The sequence below is a fragment of the Leucoraja erinacea genome, unplaced genomic scaffold (genome assembly GCF_028641065.1).
Source record: "Leucoraja erinacea ecotype New England unplaced genomic scaffold, Leri_hhj_1 Leri_147S, whole genome shotgun sequence".
Lineage (NCBI taxonomy): Eukaryota > Metazoa > Chordata > Chondrichthyes > Rajiformes > Rajidae > Leucoraja > Leucoraja erinaceus.
In genome coordinates, this window is record NW_026575759.1 from 212,319 (window position 1) to 232,500 (window position 20,182).

At 48.0% G+C, this 20,182-nt stretch overlaps 2 protein-coding genes across 2 annotated transcripts in view; both read left to right on the plus strand.

Annotated features, from left to right (window-relative positions):
- cratb (carnitine O-acetyltransferase b) overlaps positions 1–2,010 on the plus strand; it is a 38,772-nt gene extending 36,762 nt beyond the window's left edge. Inside the window, exon 14 of the mRNA XM_055665777.1 lies at positions 1,583–2,010. Coding sequence (XP_055521752.1) covers positions 1,583–1,798 — 216 coding nt within the window. The 3' untranslated portion in view covers positions 1,799–2,010. The remainder of the gene's footprint in view (positions 1–1,582) is intronic.
- Positions 2,011–5,450: 3,440 nt separating this feature from the next.
- LOC129715887 (butyrophilin subfamily 1 member A1-like) overlaps positions 5,451–20,182 on the plus strand; it is a 17,954-nt gene continuing 3,222 nt past the window's right edge. The window contains 6 exon segments of the mRNA XM_055665779.1: positions 5,451–5,658; positions 9,295–9,354; positions 10,347–10,694; positions 12,038–12,322; positions 16,445–16,564; positions 18,417–18,443. Of these exon segments, the coding sequence (XP_055521754.1) occupies positions 9,297–9,354; positions 10,347–10,694; positions 12,038–12,322; positions 16,445–16,564; positions 18,417–18,443 (838 nt within the window). The 5' untranslated portion in view covers positions 5,451–5,658; positions 9,295–9,296.

A 20,182-nucleotide genomic window follows, 5' to 3' on the forward strand; every position in this document is an offset into this window, starting at 1 on the left:
ACCCTGGTGAGATCAGAGTTTACAGTCCTGACGGCCTGTGGCAAGAAACTCCGTCTCATCCTCTCTGTTTGACAGCGGAGGCGTTTGCCTGACCGTAGCAGCTGGAACAGTCCGTTGCTGGGGGGGTAGGGGTCCCCCATAATGTTGCTGGCTTTGGATCTGCACCTCCTGATGTATAGGTCGTGCAATGGAGGGGGAGTGTAGTTCCCATGGTGTGTTCGGCCGAACGCACTACTCTCTGCAGAACCTTCCTGTCCTGGGCAGAGCTGTTGCCAAACCAGATCGAGATGTTTCCAGTCAGGATACTTTCTACGGCACCAGAGTAGAAGGATTGAAGGATCATAGAAACATAGAAACATAGAAATTAGGTGCAGGAGTAGGCCATTCGGCCCTTCGGGCCTGCACCGCCATTCAATATGATCATGGCTGATCATCCAACTCAGTATCCCGTACCAGCCTTCTCTCCATACCCCTTGATCCCCTTGGCCACAAGGGCCACATCTACTCCCTCTTAAATATAGCAATGAACTGGCCTCCACTACCCTCCGTGGCAGAGAGTTCCAGAGATTCACCACTCTCTGTGTGAAAAAAGTTCTTCTCATCTCGGTTTTAAAGGTTTTTCCCCCTTAGCTCCCCTTGTCCTGGACTTCCCCACATCGGGAACAATCTTCCTGCATCTAGCCTGTCCAACCCCTTAAGAAATTTTGTAAGTTTTCTATAAGATCCCCTCTCAATCTCCTAAATTCTAGAGAGTATAAACATCCTCAGAGAAACTCCTGGTTCTGGACTCCCCCAACATTGGGAATATGTTTCCTGCCTCTAGCGTGTCCAAACCCTTAATTTGGTCCATATCCCTCCAAACCTCTCACTTGCATCTGGAGTTTTTCATTGCAATTTGGTAAAAGAAATGGTGCTGAAATCACGTGCGATACCTAATTATATGTTGACGGTCCTTCTGCAGTTGTACAGGGCCTTAGTGAGACCACACCTGGAGTATTGTGTGCAGTTTTGTTCGCCTAATTTGAGGAAGGACATTCTTGCTATTGAGGGTGTGCAGTGTAGGTTCACCAGGTTCATTCCCGGGATGGTGGGACTGTCATATGCAGAGAGAATGGAATGGCTGGGCTTGTACACTCTGGAGTTTAGAAGGATGAGAGGGAATCTTATTGAAACATGTAAGATTATTAAGGGTTTGGACACGCTGGAGGCAGGAAACATGTTCCTGATGTTGGGTGAGTCCAGAACCAGGGGCCACACAGTTTAAGAATAAGGGGTAAGCCATTTGGAACGGAGATGAGGAAACACATTTTCACACAGAGAGTTGTGAGCCTGTGGAATTCTCTGCCTTAGATGGCGGTGGAGGCCTGTTCTCTGGATGCTTTCAAGAGAGAGCTACATAGGGCTCTTAAAGATAATGGAGTCGGGGGATATGGGGTGAAGGCAGGAACGGGGTACTGATTGGGGATGATCAGCCGTGATCACATTGAATGGCGGTGTTGGCTCAAAGGGCCGAATGGCCTACTCCTGCACCTAGTGTCTATTGAATGGGTGTTCTTAACCTGAGACTCTTTCCCTTTCACAGGTCTCTGCCAGAGCTGACTGTGTGATGTGCTTCGGCCCGATGGAGCCAGACGGATATGGGGTTTGGTACAACCCTTTGGAGGACCACATCAATTTCTCCGTCTCTGCCTTCAACTGCTGTGAGGAGACGAATGCGGAATGGTTCTCCAAGTCGCTGGAGACGGCCCTCTCCGACCTGCACAGCTTGGTCTTGGGAGCTACCGGTCAGACCTCTTAGGGGGACCGGTCTGGAAGAGGCCGCCCGCTATACAAAGGGAGCCATGATCCCTTGCTCTGAGAGGTCTCCTTTGCAATATGAACTAGTATGATAGTCAGGCTGATGGATGTTAGTTTCATATGATCCTGCAACTGAACTGATAGTTGGTGCACACACACACGTGCACACACACACATGCGCACGCACACACACACATGCACACACACACACCCGCTCACACACACGCACACACACACCCGCACACACACACACGAACACACGCACACACACACACACACACCCGCACACACCGCCACACACACACACACACACACACACACACACACACACACACACACACACACACACACACACACACCCACACACACACACACACACACACACACACACACACACACACACACACCTGCACACACACACACACACACACACACACACACACACACACACACACACCACACACACACACACACACACCCACACACACACACACACACACACACACACACACACACACACACACACACACACACACACACACACACACACACACACACACACACACCCACACACACACACACAATGCAGGAAGATGTTTACAACTACAAATTTGCTTTCAAAGGTCAAAGTGTAATACATTTGTTCCCCCAATATGATTCTTCCTCTTGCCTATGGCGTGCACAACTTGTTCTATTTGATCTTCTTTGATTGAGCATGCCAGGTTGATTGCATTCGTCAAAACAGGGCAGACCACGTGAAGGTTGGAATCCCCCCCCCATATGAATGATGGACCCCAAGTCGTCAAATGTATATTATCTGTTACAAACGAGGTGTGCTCGTGAGGTTGCGAGAGATTTATTAAATAGATTGGATTTCCTTTCATAAGTGACATCATCTCCAGCAACCCACCAGTTTCCACTGCATAGGACACTACACACGTGCAATAAACCTGTTACAACCATGCATTAGCTGCAATTATTTGCGATTTATCGTCTTTGCAGGGGCATTTTCGCATTCTCTAACGGCCTCTTTCATTCAGAGTCCAGTGACTGTCTAATTTAGCACTGTTCCCCAATCGATAACACTCATCTTGAATCATTTCTATCTCTATCATCAGCCCTCACTCCAAAGATCTGGTCTGTTTCCCATTCACTAATGTTCATATCTTGAACTATTTCGATCATTAATTACTGTGCATCGTTCATCCCTGCTTCAGACTTACTAAAGATATCTCGTTTTCACACCTTGCCCTTCCATATCTCTGGTTTCCCTCTCCCCGTACTCTCAGCATGAAGAAGGGTCTGGACCCGAATACTCGCCTGTTCCTTCTATCCAGAGATGCTGCCTGTCCCGCTGAGTCACTCCAGCATGTTTTTGTGTGTCTATGTTCGATTTAAACCAGCATCTGCAGTTCCTCCCTGCACATTTGGTCTGGGGGAAGGAATGGGTCGAGATCCTTCAGACTAGCTCTGCTCAAGGTCGGGACCCGAATTGTCACCTATTCCTTCTCTCCAGTGATGCTGCCTGACCCACTGAGTTACTCCAGCATTTTCTGTCGATCTGCCCCAGCAGAGCAAGGATGGACTGGGTGCAATAGGCCACAGTGCACAAGTTGGTCCTGCTGAGTTACTCCAGCATTTTGTGTCTATCTTCAGCATAAACCAGCATCTGCAGTTCCTTCCTCCTTACTGCAAGGATCTAGTGTGTTCCCTAATCAATAATGTTTATATCTTGAATGCATTTGATATCCATCGATCGGTAATCACCACCCATTGTTCATCCCTTAGAATAAGGATCTTGTCTGTTCCCTAATCAATAATGCTCATATCTTGATTAATTTCTATGTCTACCAACACTGTGTGTGCAGCGGTAGAGCTATTGCCTTACACCATCAGAGACCAGGGTTCGATCCTGACTACGGGTGCTGCCTGTACGGAGTTTATACGTTCTCCCCCGTGACCAGTGAGGGTGTTCTCCGAGATCTTTGGTCACTCCAAACCACACTCCAAAGAAGTCCAGGGCTTAATTGGCTCAGTGTATATGTAAAATGGTCCCTGGCGTGTGTAGGGTAGTGTTAATGTGTGGGGATAGCAGGCCCGTGCGGACTTGGTGGGCCGAAGGGCCTGTTTTTCTGCATTGTATCTCTAAATTGAACCAAGCTAAACTACCACCAACCATTGTTCATCCCTTGGTGTAATGCCCCTGTCCCACTTAGGAAACCTGAACGGAAACCTCTGGAGACTTTGTGCCCCACCCAAGGTTTCCGTGCGGTTCCCGGAGGTTTTTGTCAGGCTTCCACTACCTGCAACCTCCGGCAACCACCTGCAACCTCCGGGAATCGCACGGAAACCTTGGGTGGGGCGCAAAGTCTCCAGGGGTTTCCGTTCAGGTTTCCTAAGTGGGACAGGGGCATAAGGATCTGGATTGTCACAAATTGCCACAATCTCTTGGTATAAGGATCTGGATTGTCACAATTGTTACTTTGGAGATTTAAGCAGTATCCATTATTCATCTTGTGCAGCTTGGCTTAGATTTTTCAAGTTCCATCTCAAAGATGGTGAAAATAGTCGCCATTCGCAAAGATAAAATCTTTCATTTACTTTGCTTGTTGGAGATTTCCTGCAAATATTCGAGTTAAATGCCAGATTGAGCTCTCTTTGTCTTTAAGGTTTGTGAATTTTATTAACAAGAAATGGTGAGATGTAACAACCTTCAAAATAAATAACTTCATGTAACTGATCTTTTATTGGTACTAATTTCAACAATTTTGTTTAAAATTAAGTTTTGTTGCTTGAGGCATTAATATGCAGAGGGATCTTGGGGTCCTAGTCCATAACTCCCTGATGTTCAGCTGGGAAAGGCGGCAGAGAAGATTTCCGACGATGTTGCTGACACTCGAAGGCCTGAGCTACAGCGAGAGGTTGAGCTATGCCAGGACTTTGTTCCTTGCAATGCAGCAGGAAGAGGGGTGATCTTATATAGCGGTGAGGAGAATAGATTTTTGGGACACGCTAGAGGCAGGAAACATGTTCCCAATGTTGGGGGAGTCCAGAACCAGGGGCCACACAGTTTATGAATAAGGGGTAAGCCATTTAGAACGGAGATGAGGAAACACTTTTCACACAGAGAGTGGTGAGTCTGCGGAATTCTCTGCCTCAGAGGGCGGTGGAGGCCGTTTCTCTGGATGCTTTCAAGAGGGAGCTAGATAGGGCTCTTAAAGATAGAGTCGGGGGGATATGTGGAGAAGGCAGGAACGGGGTACTGATTGGGGATGACCAGCCATGATCACATTGAGTGGCGGTGCTGGCTCGAAGGGCCGAATGGCCTCTACTCCTGCACCTATTGTCTATTGAATCTGAGAGGTAGCTTTTTCACACAAGACGTGGTGGGTGTATGGAACAAGCTGCCAGAGGAGGTAGTTGAGGCTGGGACTATCCCAGCGTTTAAGAAACAGGTACATGGATAGGACAGGTTTGGAGGGATTATGGACCCAAACCCCGCTCTAAGGTCTTTGATATGGACCAAGCGCAGGCAAGTGGGACTAGTGTAGCTGGGACATACATGTTGGCTGGACCCTTGATCTTTCCAACCTTCAATCCCTATATTAGTTTCACTCTCTCCGCTCCGCCCATGCATGCCCCATTTTTGCGGAAACGCAAGTCTGTGTTAATCTCCTCTCCCGACGGTCGTCGTCCTCGTCCAGTGAAGGTCACGGTGGAAGGAAGCGGTCACTCAGAGCCCGGTCACTCCATTCTGTTTGCTGGTTGCCGGTTGCAGACTCGGTGGGGAGGGGGAGGACCCCCGGGCGAAGAGCGGGGACGAGGGAGGAGGCGAAGCGGCCGCGCCGGGGGATTGACCAGGTGACAAAGCGATCGCTGCCCCTGTTTGTCGGTGGAAGGGAACCTGTGTTGCCCACACCACACGTTGCCCACACCACACGTTGCCCACACCACACGTTGCCCACAGCCCCCACTGGGTGCGCTCGGGTCGTTGCCCCTTTAGAGAATCTGGAGAGACACAAGGAACTTGGTTTACAACTTGCCAACAATGTCCCAGCTACACTAGTCCCACCTGCCAGCGCTTGGTCCATATCCCAGCTATCACAATGAATGGCGGTGCAGGCTCGAAGGGCCAAATGGCCTCCTCCTGCACCTATATTATGTGTTTCTCCCAACGTCCATATTTATGCACTGACTGATGACTCCAGCACTTTGTGTCTTTTCCTGGCAGGTGACAGGAGGTGGGTGGGGCTGGGAGTGGGGCTGAGGATGGGAGTGAGGGTGGAGGTGAGGGTGGGGGTGGGGGGGGTGATGATGCGGGGTGAGAGTGGGGGTGAGGGTGGGGATGGGGGTGAGGGTGGGGGGGGTATAATGGGGGTGCGGCTGAGGGTGGGGGTGGGGTGAGGGTGGGGGTATTGGTGGGGTGGGGTGGGGGAAAGGTCAATTGGTGGGGGTGGGGCTGGGAGTGGGTGAGGATGGGGTGGGGGTGGGGCTGGGGGTGAGGGTGAGGATGGGGGTGGGGCTGGGAGTGAGGGTGGGGGTGGGGCTGGGAGTGGGGTGAGGATGGGGGGGGGGGCTGGGGTGAGGGTGAGGATGGGGGGGGGGCTGGGGGTGAGGGTGGGGGTGGGGGGGGGCTGGGAGTGGGGTGGTGGGGGGGGGCGGGGGTGGGAGCGGGGAAGTTGATTAGTAAATGGTAAGGAGAAAGGCCAGAAATAAAAAAGTCATAGAACATGAGATCAGATGTTAAGCGAAGAGAGATATGGGTTGTGAAGTCAAGTCAAGTCAAGTTTATTTGTCACATACACATACAAGATGTACAGTGAAATGAAAGTGGCAATGCCTGCGGAATTGTGCAAAACAACAGAATAACAGAACAGAACAGAACCAGTATTTACATTAAAAAAAAGACGCCACAATATTTTTGCCCTGGTGAGATAATGGTTTACGGTCCTGACGGCCTGTGGGAAGAAACTCCGTCTCATCCTCTCTGTTTGACAGCGGAGGTGTTTGCCTGACCGTAGCAGCTGGAACAGTCCGTTGCTGGGGTGGTAGGGGTCCCCCATAATGTTGCTGGCTGTGGATCTGCGCCTCCTGGTGTATAGGTCCTGCAGGGGGGTGAGTGTAGTTCCCATAGTGTGTTCGGCCGAACGCACTACTCTCTACAGAGCCTTCCTGTCCTGGGCAGAGCTGTTCCCAAACCAGATTGTGATGTTTTCGGATGCTTTCCACAGCACCAGAGTAGAAGGATTGAAGGATCCTCGGAGAGACTTATCCTCAGAAAGGATTATAGGTGGAAGGGGATCAGGAGGTAGTGGGAGAGGAAGGTGATAAATGGGTTCAAATCCAGGTGAAGCAATGAGAAATGGGGGGGTGGGGGGGGGGGGGGGGGTGTGGGGGGGGGGGGGGGGGGGGGGGGGGGAAGAAATGGGAGATTGTATGTGTTGGGTAATTCCATTGAACCATTTTGCTTGGCCCACCAGGACCTGCTGGATCTCCCGGTTGCCGACCATTTTAACTCCCCTCCCCATTCCCACATTGACCTTTCTGTCCTGGGCCTCCTCCATTGCCAGAGTGAGGCCCAGCGCAAATAAACAACTTCGGTATTCTGACTGCGCATGTTCAGGTCATAGGTCACAAGTGACAAAAGCTTCTCGTTAGCCGTGCATGGACACACGGACCTGCGCCTCATCCGCAGCGGGGATCGATCCCGGGTCTCCGGCACCGCAATCGCTGCCGAACCGCTGGTCTCCAGTTTATTTATTTATTTATCCATTCATTCTAATATGTAATTACTGATTCTGTTCTATTCTGTTCTGTGTTTTTTGCACAATCCTCGGGCATTGCCACTTTCATTTCGCTGCACATCTCGTATGTGTATGTGACAAATAGACTTGACTTGACTTGACCGCAACTGGACCATCCCCGTTCCCTCCCGAGTGCCATCCCCCCCAACCCACCCCCTCCTGTCGGTCCAGAGACGGCCAGGACGTCGGGAGTCAGACGGGCGCGGCGCCCACAGGCAGCGCGGAGAAGCAGCGCTAAATCCAGCTCATCTCTGCCCGTCTCACAGGGCTAACCGACAGCCCTGCCTGGACTGACGGGAACGAAGGCCCAGCTGCCGAGAGTTTTTATCGCTCGTGACTTTTGACAAATCCCATGATTCCTTGCGTTTTTCGTAATACCGAACTCGCTTATTGGAGCAGCACCTCATATTTCGTATGGGTAGCTCACAACGTTGAATTCCCCAATGTTATGTAACTTCTCCTACACCTCCCTCTCCCCTTTGCCCCCTCCCTCCTCCCTTGTCACTTCACCGGTTCCACACTTGAGGGGGGGGGGAAGAAAGGAGAAAGGAAGAGGAAGAGCCAGAGGGCTGAGGGAGAGCTGAGAAGGGGAGGAGACAGCAAGGGCTACCAGAAATTGGAGAAGTCAATGTTTATGCCATTAGGGTGCAAACTGCCCAAGCAAAATATGAGGCGCTGCTCCTCCAATTTGCAGTGGGCCTCACTCTGGCCATGGAGGAGGCCCAGGACAGAAAGGTCGGATTGGGAATGGGAGGGGGAGTTGAAGTGCTGAGCCACCGGGAGATCAGGTTGGTTAATGCGGAGGTGTTCGGCAAAATGATCGCCAAGCCTCCACTTGGTCTCACCGATGTAGAGCAGCTGACACCTAGAGCAGCGGATGCAATAGATGAGGTTGGAGGAAATGCAGGTGAACCTCTGTCGCACCTGGAACGATTGCTTGGGTCCTTGAATGGAGTCGAGGGGGGAGGTAAAGCGACAAATGTAGCATCTCTTGCGGTTGCAAGGGAAAGTGCCCGGAGAGGGGGTGGTGCGGGAGGGAAGGGAAGAATTGACCAGGGAGTTACGGAGGGAGCGGTCTTTGCGGAAAGCAGAGAGGGGAGGAGATGGGAAGATGTGGCCAGTTGTGGGGTCACGTTGGAGGTGGCGAAAATGACAGAGGACTATTTGTTGTATGTGACGGGTGTGTAACTTGTTTGCACCTTGGTCACAGCTGACAATGGCCTGTGTGGGAAGGAACTGCAGATGCTGGTTTAAGCCGAAGATAGACACAAAATGCTGGAGTAAATGCTGATGCTGCAGTAACTCAGAGGGCCAGGCAGCATCTCTGGAGAGAAGGAATGGGTGACTTTTCAGGTCGAGACCCTTCTTCAGACACTTCACACCCAGTCTGAAGAAGGGTCTTGACCCAAAACGTCACCCAATTCTTCTCTCCAGAGATGCTGCCTGACCCGCTGAGTTACTCCAGCACTCTGTGAAACGTCATATATCCATGTTCTCCACAGATGCTGCCTGACCCGCTGAGTTACTCCAGCACTCTGTGAAACGTCACCTATCCATGTTCTCCACAGATGCTGCCTGACCCGCTGAGTTACTCCAGCTGTTTGTGTTTATCTTCTGACAACAGATATGTAAACATATTACTCTGGAGACAGTATTATCTTGACAAATCTACCTCTAAATATTTTCCTTACAGTGATGGATGGAAGTCACATCAGTATTTTGTTCCTGCTCTGTGTTCATCCAACGTTATCAGGTAAGTTATCTTTTTCGTTCCTTAATTTTTAATTGTGTTTTTCAATGAAGCATATTAAATATGTGTCTCTGGTGCAGACTAAAGCACTTGATCTCAAGCTCCTGTAACTTCTTCCCCATGGCAACGGAGAGATATTTCCGAAGAACTTTCCTGGTCCCAGAACTCTGATGCAATCATAAAGAAAGCACATCAGCGCCTCTACTTCCTGTGAAGATTACGGAGAGTCGGTTTGTCAAGGAGGACTCTCTCAAACTTCTGCAGGTGCACAGTAGAGAGCATGCTGACCGGTTGCATAGTGGCTTGGTTCGGCAACTTGAACGCCCAGCAGAAAAAGCTGCAAAAAGTTGGAAACACTGCCCAGTCCATCATCGGCTCTGACCTCCCCACCATCGAGGGGATCTATCCCAGTTGCTGCCTCAAAAAGGCTGGCAGCATCATCAAAGACCCACACCATCCTGGCCACACACTCATCTCCCCGCTGCCTTCAGGTAGAAGGTACAGGAGCCTGAAATCTGCACCATCCAGGTTCAGGAATAGCTACTTCCCCACAGCCATCAGGCTATTAAACCCAACTCAAACAAACTCTGAACTATAAAAGCCTATTGCTGTGTGTGTGTGTGTGTGTGTGTGTGTGTGTGTGTGTGTGTGTGTGTGTGTGTGTGTGTGTGTGTGTGTGTGTGTGTGTGTGTGTGTGTGTGTGTGTGTGTGTGTGTGTGTGTGTGTGTGTGTGTGTGTGTGTGTGTGTGTGTGTGTGTGTGTGCGCGCGCGCGCGTGCGTGCGTTCTATGGTATATTGACACACTGATCTGTTCTGTATTTATGCCTACTATATTCTGTTGTGCTGCAGCAAGCAAGACTTTCATTGTCCTATCTGGGACACATGACAATAAACTCTCTTGACTTGAGATGAGTGTATCCACAAACCCAGCTGTGATGCATACTGATAAAATACGTCTGTCGTGATGTTGTGTCAATTTTGTTCCGTTTCATCAGGGAGGATCCGCATTTTTGGTCCGAAGGTCGACCCGGTGGTCTCGGTGGGGAAAGATGTTGTGCTGGAGTGCCAGACGGAACCAACAACAGCCCTGAGTAACTTGGAGGTCAGATGGTTCAAAACCGACTTTTCGTCACCAGTGCATCTGTACACCAATGGACACGACCTGCTGACCGCTCAGGACAGTGCCTTTCATGGCAGGACAGAGCTCTTTAACAAAGAGTTCTCCATCGGAAATGCCTCACTTAAATTGAAGAACATAAATGCTTTCGATGATGGGGTGTACACCTGTTTCATCGACTTCAAACAGGACTACGAAGAAGCCAAGATCCGGCTGCATGTGGGAGGTCAGACCATCTGATTACGATATCGCCAACTGCTTATACAATCACCATCATACTTTAGAAGGATGAGAGGCTATCGTATGGGAAAGGGGAAGTACAATGGGATCTGGGGGTCCTTGTACATCAGTCTATGAAAGTAAGCATGCAGGTACAGCAGGCAGTGAAGAAAGTGAATGGCGTGTTGGCCTTCATAACAAGAGGAGTTGAGTATAGGAGCAAAGAGGTTCTTCTGCAGTTGTACAGGGCCCTAGTGAGTAACTAGAGTTTCGTTTAGTTTAAAGATACAGCGCGGAAACAGGCCTTTCGGCCCATCGAGTCCGCGCCGACCAGCGATCCCCGCGCACTAACACTATCCTACACACACTCGGGGCAACTTACGATTATAGCACTCCAATTAACCTACAAACCTGCACGTCTTTGGAGTGTGGGAGGCGACCGAACATCTCGGAGAAAACCCACGTAGGTCACGGGGAGAACGTGCAAACTCCGCACAGACAGCACCCATAGTAGTTGAATATAGGAGCAAAGAGGTCCTTCTGCCGTTGTACAGGGCCCTAGTGAGACCACACCTGGAGTATTGTGTGCAATTTTGGTCTCCTTACTTGAGGAAGGACATTCTTGCTATTGAGGGAGTGCAGCGTAGGTTCACCAGGTTAATTCCCGGGATGGCGGGACTGTCATATGCGGAGAGAATGGAGCGGCTGGGCTTGTAAACTCTGGAGTTTAGAATGATGAGAGGGGATCTAATTGAAACATATAAGATTATTAAGGGTTTGGACACGCTAGTGGCAGGAAACATGTTCTCGATGTGGGGGGAGTCCAGAACCAAGGGTCACTGTTTAAGAATAAGGTGTAAGGCATTTAGGACTGAGATGAGGGCAAACTTTTTCACACAGAGAGTTGTGAGTCTGTGGATTTCTCTGCCTCAGAGGGCGGTGGAGGCCGGTTCTCTGGATACTTTCAAGAGAGAGCTAGACAGGGCTCTTAAAGATAGCGGAGTCAGGGGATATGGGGAGAAGGCAGGAAAGCGGTACTGATTGTGGATGGTAGACAAAATTGCTGGAGAAACTCAGCGGGTGCGGCAGCATCTATGGAGCGAAGGAATTGATTTCCTCCCGTCCATAGATGCTGCCGCACCCATTGAGTTTCTCCAGCAATTTTGTCTACCTTAGATTCTCCAGCATCTGCAGTTCCTCCTTGAACATACTGATTGTGGATGATCAGCCATGATCACAGTGAATGGCGGTGCTGGCTCGAAGGGCCGGATGGCCTACTCCTGCACCTATTGTCTATTGTCTATTGATCATGCATGCAATCCCGCTTTGATGTTTACACTTGCTTTCCAGGGATGGGTCGGCAGCCCTGGATCCAGCTGGAAGGAGTCGGTCAGAAGGGCATTCGAGTCGGATGCAGGTCTGATGGCTGGTACCCTGAGCCACACGTCCGGTGGATGAGCGGGGACAGAGCAAACTTAACAGGACAATCTGTGACAATGGAGAAAGATAAGACCACTGGCCTCTTTACTGTATTGAACCAAGTTGAAGTAACAAGTGATTCTGTGGACAGATTTTCCTGCCTAATGCAGAACAACGTATTGAAGAAAGAGGAGGAGGCTCACTTTGAAATATCAGGTGAGTGCCCGACTTTGCAACCAAACGTTGTACCCAAACGTTTACCAAAAATACATTTCTGATCTTCTGCTGCATTATGAACCATCCAGACCTCTCAGGTCGCCTGGGGCAAGTCTGCTTTCTGTCCCCAGAGTCAGAATTAAACCTGGAGAAGCAGCGATTAGTTTTGTATGCACGACATATATGCAACAAACTTCCCGAAAAATGCATGTCCGATCCAAATCTCAGTTCTTTTAATTCGGGGCTGAAGACTTTTCTGTTTGATGCTGCTGTTCATCTACTATCTAAATGGCGTCAAGTCGGGAAAAGGGGAAGTACAACGGGATCTGGGGGTCCTTGTTCATTATGAAAGTAAGCATGCAGGTACAGCAGGCAGTGAAGAAAGCCAATGGCATGTTGGCCTTTATAACAAGAGGAATCGAATATAGGAGCAAAGAGGTCCTTCTGCAGTTGTACAGAGCCCTAGTGAGACCACACCTGGAGTATTGTGTGCAGTTTTGGTCCCCTAATTTGAAGAAGGACGTTCTTGCTATTGAGGGAGTGCAGCCTAGGTTAATTCCCGGGATGGTGGGACTGTCATATGCTGAGAGAATGGAGCAGCTGGGCATGTACACTCTGGAGTTTAGAAGGATGATAGGGGATCTCATTGAAACATATAAGATTGTTAAGGGTTTGGACACGCTGGAGGCAGGAAACATATTCCCGATGTTGGGGGAGTCCAGAACCAGGGGCCACAGTTTAAGAATAAGGAGTAAGCCAGTTAGACCGGAGACGAGGAAACACTTTTTCTCACAGAGAGTGATGAGTCTGTGGAATTCTCTGCCTCAGAGGGCGGTGGAGGCAGGTTCTCTGGATGCTTTCAAGAGAGAGCTAGATAGGGCTCTTAAAAATAGCAGACTCAGGGGATATGGGGAGAAGGCAGGAACGGGGTACTGATTGGGGATGATCAGCCATGATCACATTGAATGGCGGTGCTGGCTTGAAGGGCCGAATGGCCTCCTCCTGCACCTTTATACTTGTTTTAATCTATTTTAGCTTGTTTTTATTTTCTATTCTATTTAATAACCATTTTTGATTGCTTTTTAATGCTTTGTGTAAAGCACTTTGAATTGCCTTGTTCCTGAAATGTGCCATATAAATAATTTTGCTTGCTTACTTGCTCATGTTTGGCAGGGAACTGCGTTTTCGGGGTTATGGTTCCAAGGTATCTTTCTTTCTGCAGATGGCTTTTACAACTTTACCCATAACAATAGACAATAGACAAGTTTGCAAGTTATTGGAGTGACCCCATTCGGCCCATCGAGTCCACTCCGCCATTCAATCAAGGCTGATCTGTGCCTCCGATTCCCAATTTCCTATCTTAGACGATAGACAATAGGTGCAGGAGGAGGCCATTCTGCCCTTCGAGCCAGCACCGCCATTCACTGTGATCATGGCTGATCATCCACAATCAGTACCCCGTTCCTGCCTTCTCCCCATATCCCCTGACTCCGCTATCTTTAAGACCTCTATCTAGAAAGCATCCAGAGAACCAGCCTCCACCGCCCTCTGAGGCAGTGAATTCCACAGACTCACAACTCTCTGTGTAAAAAAGTGTTTCCTCATCTCCATTCTAAATGACTTACCCCTTATTCTTAAACTGTGTGGCCCCTGGTTCTGGACTCCCCCAACATCGGGAACATGTTTCCTGCCTCCAGTGTGTCCAAACCCAGTAATAATTCTCCCCATAACCCTTGACACCCGTTCTAATTAAGAATTTGTCTCTCTGCCTTAAAAATATCCACTGACTTGGCCTCCACAGCCCTCTGTGGGAATGAGTTCCACAGATTAACTACCCTCTGATGCGAGATGTTCCTGCTCGCTGTGGTGCCAGATTTTTATATAATTTCAAGGATTCTTTCATTTAGTCACTGGAGACAAGGGATCAGTGGATAATCGATACGCACTCCTGAGCTCTACACAAGGCATTCAATGCCGTAGAAAGATGAATCTTCCAAACACGGTCTCTTTTCCCGACTGATTCCTGGGATGTCAGGACTTTCATATGAAGAAAGACTGGATAGACTCGGCTTGTACTCACTAGAATTTAGGAGATTGAGGGGGGATCTTATAGAAACGTACAAAATTCTTGGACAGGCTAGATGCAGGAAGATTGTTCCCGATGTTGGGGAAGTCCAGAACTAGGGGTCACAGTTTAAGGATAAGGGGGAAATCTTTTAAGACCGAGATGAAAAAATCATTTTTTACACAGAGAGTGGTGAATCTGTGGAATTTTCTTCCACAGAGGGTAGTTGAGGCCACAGTTCATTGGCTATATTTAAGAGGGAGTTAGATGTGGCCCTTGTGGCTAAAGGGATCAGGGGGTATGGAGAGAAGGCAGGTACAGGATACTGAGTTGGATGATCAGCCATGATCATATTGAATGGTGGTGCTGGCTCGAAGGGCCGAATGGCCTCTACTCCTGCACCTATTTTTCTATGTTTTCTATGTTTCTATGTTTGTCATTAATAGTTTCTTTATTATAGTAATAAATACAGTAAGATATTCGTCCAAGCTTCTTGTTGTGTAAGTGCATTTTAATGTGGTCATACTAGTGCATGGTCAAAAGCTGTGACCTCTCCCCCATGCTTCTTCAAACTAAACTAACCTCTAGCGAGTCCGCACGAGAATCCCAGCCACAAACACGCCTCAGACTACGTATAAATCCCACCCACATAATTACAGGCAGATAACATTTAAAGGTAGCTGGTTATGGTTATCACATACTGAGTTAAGCTAAATGGCTACTACACTTGTATCCTTTCTAAAAGAGCACCTTTTAAATCTGAGGCTATGACCTCTGGTCCTAGACTCTCCCATTAGTGGAAACATCCTTTCCACATTCACTTAATCTTTGCCTTTCATAGATAGACACCAAGTGAGTCAGGCAGCATCTCTGGAGAAAAGGAATAGGTGACGTTCCGGGTCCGAACCCTTCTTCACACTGGGGGAAAAAAGATTGCAGTGTGAGGAAGCGTTCCAAACTGAAACCTCACTGATTCCTTTTCTCCAGAGATGCTGCCTGACCTGCTGAGTAACTCCAGCATTTTATGTCTATCTTTGGTAGAAGCCAGCATCTGTTCAAGTTCAAAAGTTCAAGTGAGTTTATTGTCATGTGTCTCTGTATAGGGTGATTTCACCAAAGGTCAAATGAGCGTAGATCCCCCCTCACGTGACCGAAAAATTTAACTGGAGGACATATGTCACTTCGGTACATGTTAGTGAATGGGGAAACACGCACTTTCACACCCGTTAAAAACATGGAAAACGGCCGATTTTTGAGCTGAAATTTTCTGTGCTAGTCGGGGTGACCGTGAAGCACAGCGACCTAAATTTTCAGGCAAAAAAAAAGATAGAAAGTAAGGTAATTACAAGAGGGAACTGAAGGTGGAAAAACAGCGGAAGTGAACAGCGGACATTTGCCGTGGAGATTTAAAGGTCCAAAATATCGGGAATTATCGCGTTTGCTCGCTGAATTTCATCAAAAGTAAGTTAATAATGCCTTACTTTGGATGAAATTCAGCGAGCAAACGCGATCTCTATCTTTTTTTTTTGCCTGAAAATTTAGGTCGCTGTGCTTCACGGTCACCCCGACTAGCACAGAAAATTTCAGCTCAAAAATCGGCCGTTTTCCATGTTTTTAACGGGTGTGAAAGTGCGTGTTTCCCCATTCACTAACATGTACCGAAGTGACATATGTCCTCCAGTTAAATTTTTCGGTCACGTGAGGGGGGATCTACGCTCATTTGACCTTTGGTGAAATCACCCTATAGGCCAATGAAATTCTTGCTTTGCTTTAGCACACCAGAACATAGTAGGCATGAATACAGAACGGATCAGTGTGTCCATATACATTGTATAAATATATACACACATGAATAAATAAACTGATTAAGTGCAAATAAACAGATTATGGGCTATTAATGTTCAGAGTTTGTCCGAGCCGAGTGTGCATTTCTTTCCTACATATTCTCTATACTCATTACTCTGACTGAAGGCCAAAGCCTTTTTGACAACCTTATCTACCTGAGAAGCCACTATCAGAGAACTATGTGCATGATTCTTTTTAATTGTATTTTGCAGGTGTTTTTTTCCCCAAGACCAACATATGGATGGTTGTTTTCTCGTTACTTTTTATTCTCGTCATCATTGTGATCATTTGTCAAATATTTCACCACAGGAAAAAACATCAAAAGGTTAAAGGTAGGTACAAAAAAAAACCCCAAAACAGTTGAGCAAAATTTCACAAAAGAGTGTAAAATCCTGTAAGCAAAGTCTATCGGTTGAAGATAGGCACAAAGTGCTGGAGTAACTCAGCGGGACAGGCAGCATCTCTGGGGAGAATGGTGACGTTTTGGTTCGGGACCCTTCTTTGGACTTCTTCAATTTGAAACTGTGTGTTATTGGGAATGTTCTACACATTAGAATTTGTGCCTGATCAACATTTCTATTCGGAGTTGGAAGGAAAAAGGGTCTCAACTCCTTTTACTTTTCCCCAGAGATGCTGCCTGACCTGCTGAGTCACTCCAGCTTTTTGTGTCGAACATTTCTATTGAACTCCATATAAATTGAGATTCAGCACACCAAACATTAGTTGATAAATGGGATTCACCGACACCATGTATAAAATCATGAGAGGAATAGATCGCGTAGATGCACAGAATCTCTTGGCCAGAGTAGGGGAATCGAGGAACGGGGTACTGATTGGGGATGAGGGAGTGCAGAGACGGTTCACCAGATTGATTCCTGGGATGTCAGGACTGTCTTATGAAGAAAGACTGGATAGACTTGGTTTATACTCTCTAGAATTTAGGAGATTGAGAGGGGATCTTATAGAAACTTACAAAATTATTAAGGGGTTGGACAGGCTAGATGCAGGAAGATTGTTCCCGATGTTAGGGAAGTCCAGGACAAGGGGGTCACAGCTTAAGGATAAGGGGGAAATCCTTTAAAACCGAGATGACAAGAACTTTTTTCACGCAGAGAGTGGTGAATCTCTGGAATTCTCTGCCACAGAGAGTAGAGGCCAGTTCATTGGCTATATTTAAGAGGGAGTTAGATGCGGCCCTTGTGGCTAAGGGGATCAGGGGGTATGGAGAGAAGGCAGGTACGGGATACTGAGTTGGATGATCAGCCATGATCATATTGAATGGCGGTGCAGGCTCGAAGGGCCGAATGGCCTACTCCTGCACCTATTGAACCAATAGGTTCAAGGTAAAGGGGAAAAGATTTAATAGGAATCTGAGGGGTGGCATTTTCACACAAAGGTGGTGGGTGTATGGAACAAGCTACCAGAGGAGGTAGTTGAGGATGAGACTATCCCAACGTTAAATAAAAAGTTAGACAGGTACATGGATAGGACAGGTTTGGAAAGACATTCTTCCAATTGAGGGGGTGCAGCGTAGATTTACTGTCATATATTGACAGAATGGAGCGGCTGGGCTTGTACACACTGGAATTTAGAAAGATGAGAGGGCATCTTATTGAAACATATAAGATTATCAAGGGATTGGACACGCTAGAGGCAGGAAACATGTTGGGGGAGTCCAGAACCATGGTCCACAGTTTAAGAATAAGGGGTAAGCCATTTAGAATGGAGATAAGGAACACCTTTTTCACCCAGATTTTTGTGAATCGGTGGAATTCTCTGCCTCAGAAGGCAGTGGGTGCTCTTGCTTTCAAGAGAGTGTTGGATAGATCTCTTAAAGATAGCAGAGTCAAGGGATATTGGGAGAAGGCAGGAAGGGGGTACTGATTGTGGATGATCATCCATGATCACAGTAAATGGTGGTGCTGGCTCGAAGGACCGAATAGCCTACTCCTGCATCTGTTGTCTATTGTCTATTGTTATGGGGAGAAGGCAGGAGAATGAGGATGGGAGGGAAAAATATGTCAGCCATGACTGAATGGCAGAGTAGACCTGATGGGCCGAAATGGTCTAATTCTGCTCCTATAACATATGAACATCAATTTATGAACACAATTACCCCCCCCCCCATGCGGCATTAGCTATAGAATCTCTCTCACTAACATAACCTTATGTTCTTGATTTCAGAACTGACGTTGTTTTGCAAATTGGAAGGTGAGTAGCTTCGGAATTGAATCCATTTTATACATTCCCTGACTCGTTAAAAAATAGAATTTTTAAATGCATAGACGGACCTCAATTTTTGGCCACAAATGGCCATTCTCTCAGCACATGACAGTCCCGCCATCCCGGGAATTAACCTTGTAAACCTACGCTGCACTCCCTCAATAGCATAGTCTGTGGAATTCTCTGCCTCAGAGGGTGTTGGAGGCCGGTTCTCTGGATGCTTTCAAGAGAGGGCTAGATAGGGCTCTTAAAGGTAGCGGAGTCAGGGGATATGGGGCGAAGGCAGGAACGGGGTACTGATTGGGGATGATCAGCCAATATCACATCGAATGGCGGTGTTGGCTCGAAGGGCCGAATCTAGCTCTCTCTTGAAAGTATCCAGAGACCCGGCCTTCAACACCCTCTGAGGCAGAGAATGCCACAGACTATGTTATTGAGGGAGTGCAGCGCAGGTTTACAAGGTTAATTCCCAGGATGGCGGGACTGTCATATGCTGAGAGAATGGAGCAGCTGGGCATGTACACTCTCGAGTTTAGAAGGATGAGAGGAGATCTCATTGAAACATATAAGATTATTTGGACAGGCTAGAGGCAGGAAACATGTTCCCGATGTCGGGGGAGTCCAGAACCAGGGGCCACAGTTAAGAATAAGGAGTAAACCATTTAGATCGGAGACGAGGAAACACTTTTTCTCACAGAGAGTGGTGAGTCTGTGGAATTCTCTGTCTCAGATGGCGGTGGAGGCCGGTTCTCTGGATACTTTCAAGAGAGAGCTAGATAGGGCTTTTAAAGATAGAGGAGTCAGGGGATATGGTGAGAAGGCAGGAACGGGGTACTGATTGGGGATGATCAGCCATGATCACATTGAATGGCGCGAAGGGCCAAATGGCCTACTCCTGCACCTATTGTCTAGTGTCTATTGTCAAACCCTTAATAATCTTATATAAACATAGAAACATAGAAATTAGGTGCAAGAGTAGGCCATTCCGCCCTTCGAGCCTGCACCGCCATTCAATATGATCATGGCTGATCATCCAACTCGGTATCCCGTACCTGCCTTCTCTCCATACCCTCTGATCCCCTTGGCCACAAGGGCCACATCTAACTCCCTCTTAAGTATAGCCAATGAACTGGCCTCAACTACCCTCTGTGGCAGAGAGTTCCAGAGATTCACCACTCTGTGTGAAAAAAGTTCTCCTCATCTCGGTTTTAAAGGATTTCCCCCTTATCCTTAAGCTGTGACCCCTTGTCCTGGACTTCCCCAACATCGGGAACAATCTTCCTGCATCTAGCCTGTGCAACCCCTTAAGAATTTTGTAAGTTTCTATAAGATCCCCTCTCAATCTCCTAAATTCTAGAGAGTATAAACCAAGTCTATCCAGTCTTTCTTCATAAGACAGTCCTGACATCCCAGGAATCAGTCTGGTGAACCTTCTCTGCACTCCCTCTATGGCAATAATGTCCTTCCTCAGATTTGGAGACCAAAACTGTACACAATACTCCAGGTGTGGACTCACCAAGACCCTGTACAACTGCAGTAGAACCTCCCTACTCAAATCCTTTTGCTATGAAAGCCAACATACCATTCGCTTTCTTCACTGCCTGCTGCACCTGCATGCCTACTTTCAATGAGTGGTGTACCATGACACCCAGGTCTCGCTGCATCTCCCCCTTTCCCAATCGGCCACCATTTAGATAATAGTCTGCTTTCCCGTTTTTGCCACCAAA